General features: G+C 36.9%; 1 protein-coding gene across 4 annotated transcripts in view; it reads right to left on the bottom strand.

Annotated features, from left to right (window-relative positions):
- The window catches only part of SLC9A8 (solute carrier family 9 member A8), a 104836-nt gene that overhangs the window by 12560 nt on the left and 79814 nt on the right, over nucleotides 1–12462 (bottom strand). For all 4 annotated transcript variants that reach the window (XM_031951612.1, XM_031951613.1, XM_031951615.1 and 1 more), the window contains 3 exons: nucleotides 6124–6240; nucleotides 3377–3459; nucleotides 1262–1373 (listed from right to left, as the gene is read on the bottom strand). In XM_031951612.1, the coding sequence (XP_031807472.1) occupies nucleotides 1262–1373; nucleotides 3377–3459; nucleotides 6124–6240 (312 nt within the window). The remainder of the gene's footprint in view (nucleotides 1–1261; nucleotides 1374–3376; nucleotides 3460–6123; nucleotides 6241–12462) is intronic.

The following is a 12462-nucleotide window of genomic DNA, read 5'->3' as shown; positions in this document are numbered from 1 at the left end:
CCCTACTGTGAAAAAGAACAAAGCTCTTGAAAAATATGCATAGTCAAATAAAACTAATTTCTACATTGGTCACGCCCCCAAATGGCTACTACTTTGTTTTAGAAACAAAGAATTTCCAAAAGGCATTATATACAAACTCTCTGAATCTTCTTACAATATGGCAAAAGTGATATTTTTACAAGTAGTGGTTCTATGGAACATTAAGATAGTCATATTCTCTTCCTCAGAAGTAATAATAACTAGTACTTTACAGAGATTATCTCCTTAGCTGTTATCCCCAATTTACAGATGAGGAAATTGAGAGTCGAAGACATTAAGTGACTTTTTCAAGGTTATGGAACTAGTAATTATCAAAGGCAATATCTGTACCTAGATTTTCCTGATGGTGCATTTCAGCACTCATATGAAAATCTTTAAAAACCAGGTTGAACCTGTTTGTAGTGGCTAGAAGCTGGAAAATGAATGGATGCCCATCAATTGCAGAATGGTTGAGTAAATTGTGGTATATGAATATTATGGAATATTATTGTTCTGTAAGAAATGACCAATGGGATGAATACAGAGAGGATTGGCAAGACTTACATGAACTGATGCTAAGTGAAATGAGCAGAACCAGGAGATTATTATATACGTCAACAACGATAATGTATGAGGATGTATTCTGATGGAAGTGGATTTCTTTGACAAAGAGACCTAATTCAGTTTCAATTGATCAATGATGGACAGAAGCAGCTACACCCAAAGAAAGAATACTGGGAAATGAATGTAAACTGTTTGCATTTTTGTTTTTCTTCCCAGATTATTTTTACCTTCTGAATCCAATTCTTCCTGTGCAACAAGAGAACTGTTTGGTTCTGCACACATATATTGTATCTAGGATATACTGCGACATATTCAACATATATAGGACTGCTTGCCATCTGGGGGAGGGGTGGAGGGTGGGAGGGGAAAAAAACGGAACAGAAGTGAGTGCAAGGGATAATGTAAAAAATTACCCTGGCATGGGTTCTTGTCAATAAAAAGGTTATTATAATATATATATATATATAAAAAAAAAGAATGGGGAATAAGGTAACAGAATTATCTTTTTTCTAGATGACATGATTTATAGTTGGAAAATCCTAGAGATTCAATTTAAAAGTTAATTGAAACAACTAAATTTTGGCAAAGTAGAAGGATAGAAAATAAACTCATCTGTATTTTGCATAACACATAAGTAATGCTGTTCTTCCAAATTGCTTCCTTAAAGGAAGTTACTTACCACTAAACCACATGATAAACATCATTTTGGGAGTGATTTTATGATCACGGAAGAAATTTAGGAGGTAGGACAGAGGAAAAATGTTCACAGCTCTACCAAACAGCACAAGTACCTGTGTATAAAGCAAGAAAATCATCTAAGTCTCCATTCAACATATCTGCTTCTAGCTGTAACTTGTTCATAGTTAATATAGCTCCTAGAACACATCCATTATAAATAGAGCTTTTTCTCTGTAACAGCAGACCCTGACCAAACAATATTAGTCGGTATCTAACCATTACCTAAACCATAGGTGTATGATTTCCTATGTTCCTGGAAAAAAAATATTAAAACAAATTTCAGAAGATGTTTATAGAAAACAAGGACATTATTAATAATTTTTATTTTATTAATGACCACAGAATTGGAAGTCAAAAGAGCATTCTGAAGTACCCAGAGACTAATCTAGGAGCCAGTTTTATTTATTTATATTATCCTCAGATATCCACAAATGGGACTAATTTTCTTATTAGCAGAGCCCTGGGGGTCAAATAAGTTGTTTCCACTTTCTAATAGGTCTAGGCTCCAAAGGGGAGGTCTAAAAGTCAAACAACTGATTCTCTATATATGGTGTCTATAAGCTGCTCTGCTTGGTTTGGACTCCACAAATACCATACTTTCCCAAGATAAATAAAAAATCTCATCATCATGGAGACTGCTTTAACTGTTTCAATATCCCTTCAGTAGCCTCAGCCGCTGATCCATTCTGATCGAACGGCTGAAGCAAAATACTTCTGGCTACTACTGAGGGGTCAGAAATTGCACTCTTCAAACTTAAGAGATGTTCTGCTATTTTAATTCCAGAAACATCATGACTAAGAAGGTACTTCTGACATCTCCCTCCATTACCTACCCCAGTGGTTTTTTGTGTATAGTCTTCCCCCATTAGATTACAACCTTCTTGAGAGCAGAGACTTTCTTTTCTTCTTTATAATCCCAGTCCTTAGATCAATACTTGGAATATAGTACACACCTAATAAATGTTTAATGACTGATATGCAAATGTCTTTCAAGTGTCCAAAGTCACGAAACCAAAACACAACCTGCCTAGTAAATTTGCCATTGCTCACATGCAAACAGTGGCAAAGACAATGGTCTTAACTAAAAATGTGCTGTAAAGGCTAAATATCCTAAAGTACACTTCAGTGAGTTCTTAGGCCCATTCATTAGCTTAATTTTATTCTTTCTTCTGATCAAAAACTAACCTTCAAGAGCAATGTATGGTCTTTTTACTAGAGAGAATACCAAATGGGGAAGATCTATTGAGAATTTTAGGTGATGTGTCCCAAATCATATTATCACAAGCACAGAACTTTTCAGAATCAAATAATTTTAGAATTGCAAAGAAACTAAGAAATCATCTAGTTTAACTTTCTTATTCCAAGATACTGAAACTCAGAAAGGGGAGATATACTTGTTCAAGGCAACAATAATAGTGAGTGGCAGAAGCTAAATTTAAACCCAGGTCATCTGAATCTTTTGTTTCACATACAAGGATATTTCCAATATTTCAAATTTCCTTATACTACAAAGAAAATGTTGTTCTTTGTGGAGGAAATGAGATTAAAATAATAGCCATCTTTTAAATATCTCTTCTTGTTCCATCCCCAAATACATTTCAAGATATTTAAATTTTACATATGAATATTCAAAAATTTAATTCAACAAACATGTAGTAAGAGTCTAGGAATGTCTGCAAGTTATTATTTATATTCTAGCTCTGATTATTGACTAGTTACGTGAATGGTGAGAAGTCCCTTTCACCGACCTGAGGTCCTCATTTTACAAATGGTGATAATATCTTTTGCTGACCACTAATATGAACAGTTCTGAGAAAAACGCTTTGTAAAATTAAACTGCTATAGAAATGCAAATAAATATTATTATGATGACTGTATGCCAGAAGAGAAATCTAGACTTTTCTTATTAAATGACTTTTACTTGCTCACAGTCCAGAACACCCAGCCATCCATAAAGAATTTTGTTCTTTTAAAAGAAAAATGATAAGCAGCTATATAAAACATGATTATATACATTTTACTTACAATCAAGAATTTTAAAAGGAAAAATACTCACTATGCACCAGATGACAAAAGAAATTTCAAACTTGTGAGGAAAACTAAAAATGGACAGGCCAAGAAATGCGAACACACATGTTTCTGAAATAAGCAAAAAAGAAAAAAAATTCAAAACTAACTTTTTAAAAACACTGTTAAATAGTTAAAGCACTGAATATATGATTTCTGAGTAGGATAATAATCTCTGAGTAGAATAAAAAACAACAAAATAGTTTATCACTAGCACCAGCCCTGAAGTCAGGAGGATCCGAGTTCAAATCTGGCCTCAGACACTTAACATTTCCTAACTGTGTGACCCTGAGCAAGTCACTTAACCCCAATTGTCTAAGAAAAAAGAAAAAAAGTTTATCACTGAGCATGTTCTTCCTTATTTCATTCTGTGATGATGTATGTGATTTTATCATTACAGATGTTCCCTCCACGGATATAGATTACAATTCTTTTTTCCCTTTCTCCTTAAAAAAAGGACATTTTTAATTGGTTTACTGAATTGCCATGGCCAAACCTCTTGGTGATGCCCTTCTTTGAACTTGATTAGGCTGGCCTTCAAAACTATAGATACATTGACTACTGCTGGCCTTATATAAGAAGCTTCCCAGCTATATGGTTTCTTCCAGAGTTTGTACTCCACTGACACAATCAACATTATATTGAGGCCTTGAAGGAGAATTAATAGAGGTGTCATCAATTCCTCAGATAAACTTCAACTTAAGTCTCTATCATTCCCTCTTTTACAACCTTGAACTCCAATCTACTAAACACACAAGAAACATGTATTTGCCATCTAGAGTATTCTAATTTGAGAAATCAGTTGTCTAAAAGAATATTTTAAAATGGCACTATATAAACCCAGGAAAAACAATGACTATATATAAATTTGTCATTTTACTGAACATGGGCCCTCACTTCAACAAGGCAGTCCTTTTATTCCTTCTATATTGATTACCTATCTCACTCCCCCAAGGAACTCTTTTAAAAATCTTTTCCCTCACAAGATTCTCACATACCCCTCAGTTTTACTAAGAAAAGTGAAGCAATTTGATCCCCCTCTTTCCTTTCTCTTTATCTCAAAACCCCTCGGCATCATCCCTACTTTTTTCCTTTTTCCCAGACTCTGTCAAAGAGGTCATTTTTCTCCTTACCAAGACCAGTCCCCTATATGTGCCCTTGATCCCATCCCCTCCTGTCTATTCCAGTGGATTGCAGTCTCAATCATCTCCTCCCTCTCAAAGCTTCAATCTCTCCCTATTTATCAATTCCTTCTCTCTTGCCTTCAAACATAGCTAAATCTCTCCCACCCTTAAAAAACTTTCACTAGACATGGTTATCCTCCTAAATCACTCCTCCATTTCTTGGACAAATGCCTACAAAATGTCTGCCCTTGCTGCCACCACTTCCTCTCCTCTCACTCCTTAACCCTTGTCATCTGGCTTTTTGCCTCATTATTCAATCGAATCTGCTCTCTGTGCTGCATTCAACACTTGTAAAGGCCCTCTCTGGGACACTCCCTCTCTCGGCTCCCTTCCTCCTCCCTTGTCTGCACCCTCCCCATCTCTTTATGGCTTGTCATCCATTTAACACACACTACCTGTAAGTACCTTGCTCTGTCCTATCCTCCCTACTCTGCTGCTGCATCCAGCTCTGTGTTTGGGACTCTGAGGTCTTTATGTCCAGCCGTTTCTCTTGGCCTGCACTCCCAAATGCGTATTGGACATTTCAGAGTAGATGTCTCAGAGACAATTCAGCTTTCACACAGCAAAAACTGAACTCATTCTCTTTTCACCCAAATCTTACCCTCTTCCATGGAGGATGTTCCCTCTATTTTTCAAAGAAACCATCACCTTTCCATTATCTGGGGTTCAAAACACAGACATCATCCTCTGCTATTATTCCCCTTCACACTGCATTGCCAGTTCTTGCCATTTCTATCTTTACATCTCTTGCAAATGAGAACTGATTCATACAACCACTACTTTAGTTCAAGCCTTTATCTTCTCTTACCTGGACTTTTATAACATCCTGATCAGCCTTCTTCCCTCAAATCTCTCCCACATCAATCCAACCAAATCACTGATATCAGAATGAGTTTCCTTAAGTAGGGGAGTGACATTATTAAATCTGATCATAAGAAAAAAGCATCTGAGTTTAAGGAAACCTCCCATGGAATATTTTCCTCCTAATTCTTCTAGGTAAAACATAAACCCCTTAGTTTATTTTTAAACCCTTTATCCTGGCTCCAAACTCTCTTGCCTGCCTCACTGGACATTACTTCCTTTCTCACACTCTGGGATCCAGCCAAACTGGCCTTTTTCTTTCTCACACATGACTCTCCCTCTCATTTCTCCATGCCTTTACAGTAACCAACTCTCATTCCTTTAACACACTCCATCCTCACCTCTACCACAAAATTTTTTTCTTCCCTTCATGAGTTCAAGTCTTATCTTCTAGATGAAACTTTTACTGATTTCCCCTTAACTACCAGTGCCTTCCCTCTTAAACAACCTTATATTTAATTACTTTGTGCTTATTCTGTATACACTTATCTATGTATTTATTGTCTTCCCATTAGAGCACAAACTCCTTGAGAATTGGGATTATTTTATTCTTTCTATTTGCTCCAAGCAATTAGCAAAATGATTGGCATTTAATAAATGTTTCTGAGTGACTGACAGATAATAAAGTAACTGTCCCAAAGAACTCAACATTTTAATGGACACATTCAAGCTCTAAAAATGTGCAACTTACCACACATGAAGGCAACAGTTCGTAGGGTTTGCTGCATTAGGATCTGTGTAACTGGGGAAAGGTTATGGTGTGTATAATGTGACATCACAATACCAGAGAATAGGATGGCCATGATACCTATAGAGAAATAACGAGGAACAGAACCAATAAATGACAATAACAATCATTCAATGGATTCAACAACTTTATTGAATGCATAGAAAGATGAACAGCACTCAAGTACTTGCCTTCAGGAAATAATTTGTATGAAAAACGAAGAGTAAAAAAATTAATTAATCCCTGCCAAACAGATGATTAGCTCCAGAAATGAGTATATAACTGGTTCCTATAACATTGGATACTATAATAGGGAAAGTAAGACAAAAATAATTACAAGGAAGTAAGGCAAAATTAAAAGTCTTCAGATATGGAAGGGTTTGTGGAGGAGATGGCACTTGAGCAGAGCTTTAAATGATCAATGGATGAAATTTAAATAGATAGAGGAATAAATATTATTTCTGCAGACAGTTGAATGAGATCCTGCAATCTCTCACAAACTTAATTCTAGTATGTAGATATTTCTAGAAAATTCTTCCTAAATCCCCCACATCCCAGTTTAAACTTATTTTCTCTTCTATCCAGAAAGGTGCAAGTAGTTAGGTGGTACAACTGATAGAGCACTGGTAAGGAAGACCCAAGTTAAAATTTGGTCTGAGATACTAGACGTATCTCATCTGGCCAAGTCATTTAACTTTGATCTATTTCCTATTTCTCATTTGTAAAATGAAGATAATAACTATCTCCCAGCATTGTTGTGAGAATAAGATAAGATTATACATCTGCACTATGTATATGTATATATACATTATATAGTACTTGGCAAAATTTATGGCACTCCATAAATACTAGTTTTTACCACTAAGTTCTATTAACTGATCTTTGTTGTCTTTTGTGCAAAATTCAGACAAGAAATACCATGAAACTTTCTAATATCCTAATGGGAATTTATAGCAGAGGATCAGAGAAGGTTTGGTATAGAGCTGTAAGAAACACTAGAGATCAGTCATCTGGGCTAACCTTTGTTGTTCGTTTTACAGTTGTGTCTGATTCTCCATAACCCCACTTGTGGTTTTCTTGGCAAAGATATAGGAGTGTTTTGCCATTTCCTTCTCCAACTCATTTTATAGATGAGAAAACAAGGGCTAACCTTAACATTTTACAAATGAGGAAACTGAGACCCAGACATTAAGTAACTTGCCCAGAATCACAAGGGTGGTAATTATCTGAGTTAAGTCAACAAGCATTTATACAGCTAATAATGATAATAAACATTTATATGGTACTTACTATGTGAGAAGTACTGTGTTAATCATTAGTGAATACAAAGCAACCCCAAAACAGCCTGTTTTCAGGAAGCTCACAGTCTAATGGAAGAGATAACATGCAAATGACTATGAACAAACAAGATAAATACAGGATAAATTGGAGATACTTAGAGGGAAAGCACTAGGAAAGGGATCAGGAAAGGACTTTTGCAGAAAATGGGGTTTTAGCTGCTACTTAAAAGAAACCAGGAAGAAGAATTTTAAACATGGGGACAGCTTGTGAAAATGCCCAGAGTCCGAAATCAGTGTCTTGTGGAAGGAACAACATGGTTGTCAAAAAATTGTAAAGTACATGGAGGGGAGTAAGCTAAAAAAATAGGAAGGGGCCCAATTACAAAAACTTTAAAAGCCAAATAGGATTTGCTATTTGATGCAGGAGTTGAAAAGGCATTTACTGAATTGGGATAACATTTTTGTTTTTGCTTTAGGAATATCATTTTTCCAGAAAGATGAACTGGAGTAGAGAATGGAGAGAAATTTGAAACAGGGAGGTCAACCAGAAGTTTATTGCAATAGTCCAGAAGTGAAGTGGAAAAGGTCTACACTAGGACAGTTTCAGTGTTAGAGAGAGAGAAGTGTATACCCAAGGGGTTTTCTGAAGCTCAAATGAGATAATAGATATAAAGTACTTTGCAAACCTTAAAATACTATAAAAGTTCTAGTTATTCTTATTACCATTATTAGCTTCTAGTTACCAGGTCTCCAGTCTGATAATGACTTAATTCCCTGAGTCTTCTGAAGCATTCCTGTTGAACTAAGCAATATTTTAGAACATAACAGAGTTGTGCAGGTAAATGTTTAACAATGGTGCTGAGAAAAGGGTAAAATTTATGTGCATGAATTTTAATTTCAGTTTTCATTTTTAATATTTTCTTAAGTCTAGGTAATCAACAAAACAACAAATCAAACCCTGATTTTTAATGAATGCATTTCTAAAGTGTGATGCTCACACTGAAAATTTAAAAGCTGGTTAGCACATTCCTAGATGTACAAAAGATGTTGCCACAGAAGAATCAACAAGACTTAGCAACAGATTGGATATGAGGATGAGAGAGGATGGGAGAAAGATAAGGAGTTCAGTTTTAGACATAGTGAATTTAGTATGTTTATAAAAGACATCTAATTTCACATCCAAAACCAGAGTTGTTTTTTGGTTTTTTTAAAGAAAGAAAGAAAGGGGAAAAAAAGAAGTTAGGACTACCTAAACAGATCTGAGATTCAAATGAATAAAAGTGCTAACTAAATCCATGAGAGATGGTAAGATCATCAAACTATTTAGTAAATAGTACATTACAAAAAGAACTCGACAAATGATTCCAATTTTTTTTCAGTTTAATATGAGCAAGGTTCTTTTGAAAGAATAGTGGGAAGGGAAATATGGAAGACTTAAGGATGAAAAGATTTCAAAAATCCACTTTGGTAGATGAATCAATTAAGGACATAAAAAAGATAGCCTTACAACAATGAGGATCTACTTGAGAACCCAGAGCTGGGCCTTGAACTCAGATTCTCTGACTCCAATTAATTCTCTTTCCACTATACCATGCTGCTTCCAAAATAGAAAATTTTCTACAAAGCTGCTGAGTTATATCCTTGTTGATATCATCAAAAACACATATGATCAGAAAAAGAAATAGTCTGGTTATAAAAGGAAGGTAAGAAATAATAATAGAGGAATGGCCTGAATACTATGTTGGTATCCTATTGTGCTATTAAAAACAAAACAAAACAAAACAGAAGAAATACTCTATCATGTTCAGTGGATAATCTATGAAAGATTTATGGCAAAATATAGACTAGAATTATATAAAAAGGACATCATGGATTGTTGGTGATCTGTACTGGCAGAGAGAACATTCACACTCATGCAATAACTGATTCATAGAACTATTAAGATTAAGTTATTGAATTTAAATATCACAAGAAAAGGCAATAGCACAGAAAACAATACAAATGCAGCTGGAATGTCTGTTTTTAAGATTTAATGATTTACGTTGGTTCTTGTTCACATTGCCATTCATGGGAATTCATTTTCCTTAACCTCTGTAATTTTGACTGCTGTTTTTCCCCACACACTGTCAGTGATCTCACTAACTTCCACTTATTAGCACTTCTAAAAAGATAATTCTTAGATGTATATATATCCAGTTGTAGGCTCTCTTGAGTTCCAGGATTATATCACCAATAGCCTATTAGATATCCCTGAGGGATCTCAACCTCAACATTTCCAAAACTGACTACACTACGTTTTTCCCTCTCATATTTTCCTCTCACTGCTGTGGACACCAACATCCTTAGTCATCTAGGTTGGGTTTATATTTCACTGTCATCTTTGACTATTCATTCTCACTTACCCCATATATCCAAGCAATTACCAAATCTTGGGACTCCTATATCCCTAACATGTCTTTTATATAGCCCCTCTTGTCTATTAGTATAACTACTACCTTAACCTCACCAGTAAGTGGAACCTAGTAAGGTTCAGGCCCTCATCACTTTTTGCCTAGACTACTGCAATCACCTTTTGCTTGCTCTTTCTGCTCCAAGCCCCTCTCTCCACATTGTAATCCACTTCTCACACAGCCATCAAAGTAATTTTCCAGAATCACGGGTCTGATCATGTTACCTGCTTTGCCCACTTCACTAGACTCTAATGACTCATTGTTGCCTCAAAGATCAAATTATCCATTTTTTTCTATATATCATCAAAGTTCTTTACAACCTGAACCTTTCCAGTCTTCTTACACATTATTCCTCCCCATGAACTCTATAGTCCATCTCCTGCCAATAGGCACTTTCACTAACTAGTCACTGTGCCTGGAATGCATGCCCTTTTCACCTAGATCTCTTGGAATCTGGTTTTTTTTTTCCCCAAGACTGATCCAGTGTTATGTTCTACATGAAGTTTCTTCCTGATCCTCTCAGATGCCCTCAAATAACCCCAGGGGTCAGTATAAGCCAGTGTACAATTTTTTTTATCTCTATCGTTTTGTTACATGATACTTTTAAATTGATACTATGTATAGAACTATGGTCTATAACTTTAAAATGGCTGAATTTCTCAGACTTGCCATTAGAATGCATTGAAGGTAATAAAATGGTATTTTCTAAGTTCAGGAAAACGGGGCATATTTTAGTACCTTTTTAAACCCAAAGGCATTTTCCTTGCCTTGGTAAAATACTTTCTAATAACCTTATATAGTCAACAAGAAAGAAACTAAAGGAGTTTTTAATTTTGTATCATTATTAGTATTGCCTTTACTCATTTGTCCTAATTTATCATACATGCTAAAAGAATGAGAACTGTTGGAACTCGTCTTGATACAATAGGAACTATGTCCCCTGATCCGGGGAGGGGGTAGCTCTGGGTTGGAAAAACCTTAAATCTCAATCCCTCCCAAACTTTGGGAGCACCCTCACCCTCCTACTTGACTCCTAGGGGAAACTCCCACAATGATCCCCACCTACAATTCAATTGGAGATCTTGGCCTGGGGCATAATTACTACCCATAGTTGAGTCCCTCAATTCATCTGGAGATCGATCCCTAGCCCCAGGCCATAGAAGGCTAAATAAAAATCAAAGCCCTGTATCCCCACCTTTGCTAATTCCTAATCAGGAAGCGGCCCAGAGAGGCTTCTCTGTAAATAAACTCATTTCTGCCAAAGACCTCGGGACTGCCGATTCTTTCCCAAAACCTGCAATACTGGCCTGGGGACCCCATTGCTGTTAGTGTAGCTCCACCCCTCAACATTTGGTGGCCCATACAGGGATTCCTGAGGTTTTACATCCTTCTGGGCGAGGTAAGCCTCCTCTTGCCTCTGTTGTCTCTGTTCTATACCAAAGGACACCCAAATACCCGGGAAGGTTTGGGGTCATTGGGAGCTCTGCGCCCAGCAGAGCTGACTTCCTTGACTGGGGATGCCTACACTGGAAGTTCCTGCATCTTTTAGCATAAGTACCCTTAATTAGGGGATTTCTGTCACCTGTCTCCCTCTCAGGGACACCTGAGAAGCCAAGATGCTACAGAATCTGGAAAACCTAAGACTTGTGCCAAAATGGGACGATCCACCTGTCTCTCTCCCTAAGGATTCTCCTGTAGGCTGTCTTAAAAAAAGAGAGCCAAATTTGGCCTAAAAGATCTCAAAACTAAGAAACTCATTTTCTTTTGCAATGCTGTCTGACCTCAATATATTTTTGGGAACCAGGAAAAATGGCCCATTAATGGCTCAATTAATACAGCACTATCCAGCAGCTTGGTTTGTTTTGCCAAAGATAAGGCAAGTAGACTGAAGTTCCCTATGTCCAAGTCTTCGTGGCACTATCTCAAGATCCTAAATTAGGACAGCACTGCAAGACGCTGCTGGTAAAAATTTACTGGAGGGAAATCAAAATTAGCTACTAACCTTTTAAATAACCCCTTCTTTACCACTCCTCTAGGGACAAAGGATCCCTCCTCTGCACCCCCAAGCAGTCCTTATCAGGAGGCCTGTAAATCCCTTTCAGAACCACCCCTTTATCAAAGATAGGACCTTGGGTCCAACAATATTTCTTTAACAGTACCCCTCACCTCTTGAACCAGATCCTGAGACTTCCCAGCCCCCACTCCTCAATCCCTCTGATACAAGGAATGGGTCCCATTTTTCTCCTCCTCAGCATCCTGATTCAGCCACCACTTCTGACCTCTATCCCCTTAGAGAAGCAGCAGACTTTCGGGGAGAGTCCCTCAGGGTACAGGTGCCTTTTTCAATGGCAAATCTCTCCCAGATTAAGGAAAAACCTGGCTATTACTCTGAGGACGCCAAGTTTATGGAGGGGTTTAAGGCCAATGCCCTCCAACTTGATCTTTCCTGGGGAGATGTTAATATTAAACAATATACCCCAGATATACAGAGGAAGCTGGAGAAGCCAACTTTGAGCCCTCAAACTTCTCAGACTCAGCTGTTAGAAACAGCTGTTGGAGTCTTTAATAATAGG

The sequence above is a fragment of the Sarcophilus harrisii genome, chromosome 2 (assembly GCF_902635505.1).
Source record: "Sarcophilus harrisii chromosome 2, mSarHar1.11, whole genome shotgun sequence".
Lineage (NCBI taxonomy): Eukaryota > Metazoa > Chordata > Mammalia > Dasyuromorphia > Dasyuridae > Sarcophilus > Sarcophilus harrisii.
Note: the sequence above shows the minus strand (reverse complement) of the source record. Positions and strands in the feature narration are given on the sequence as shown.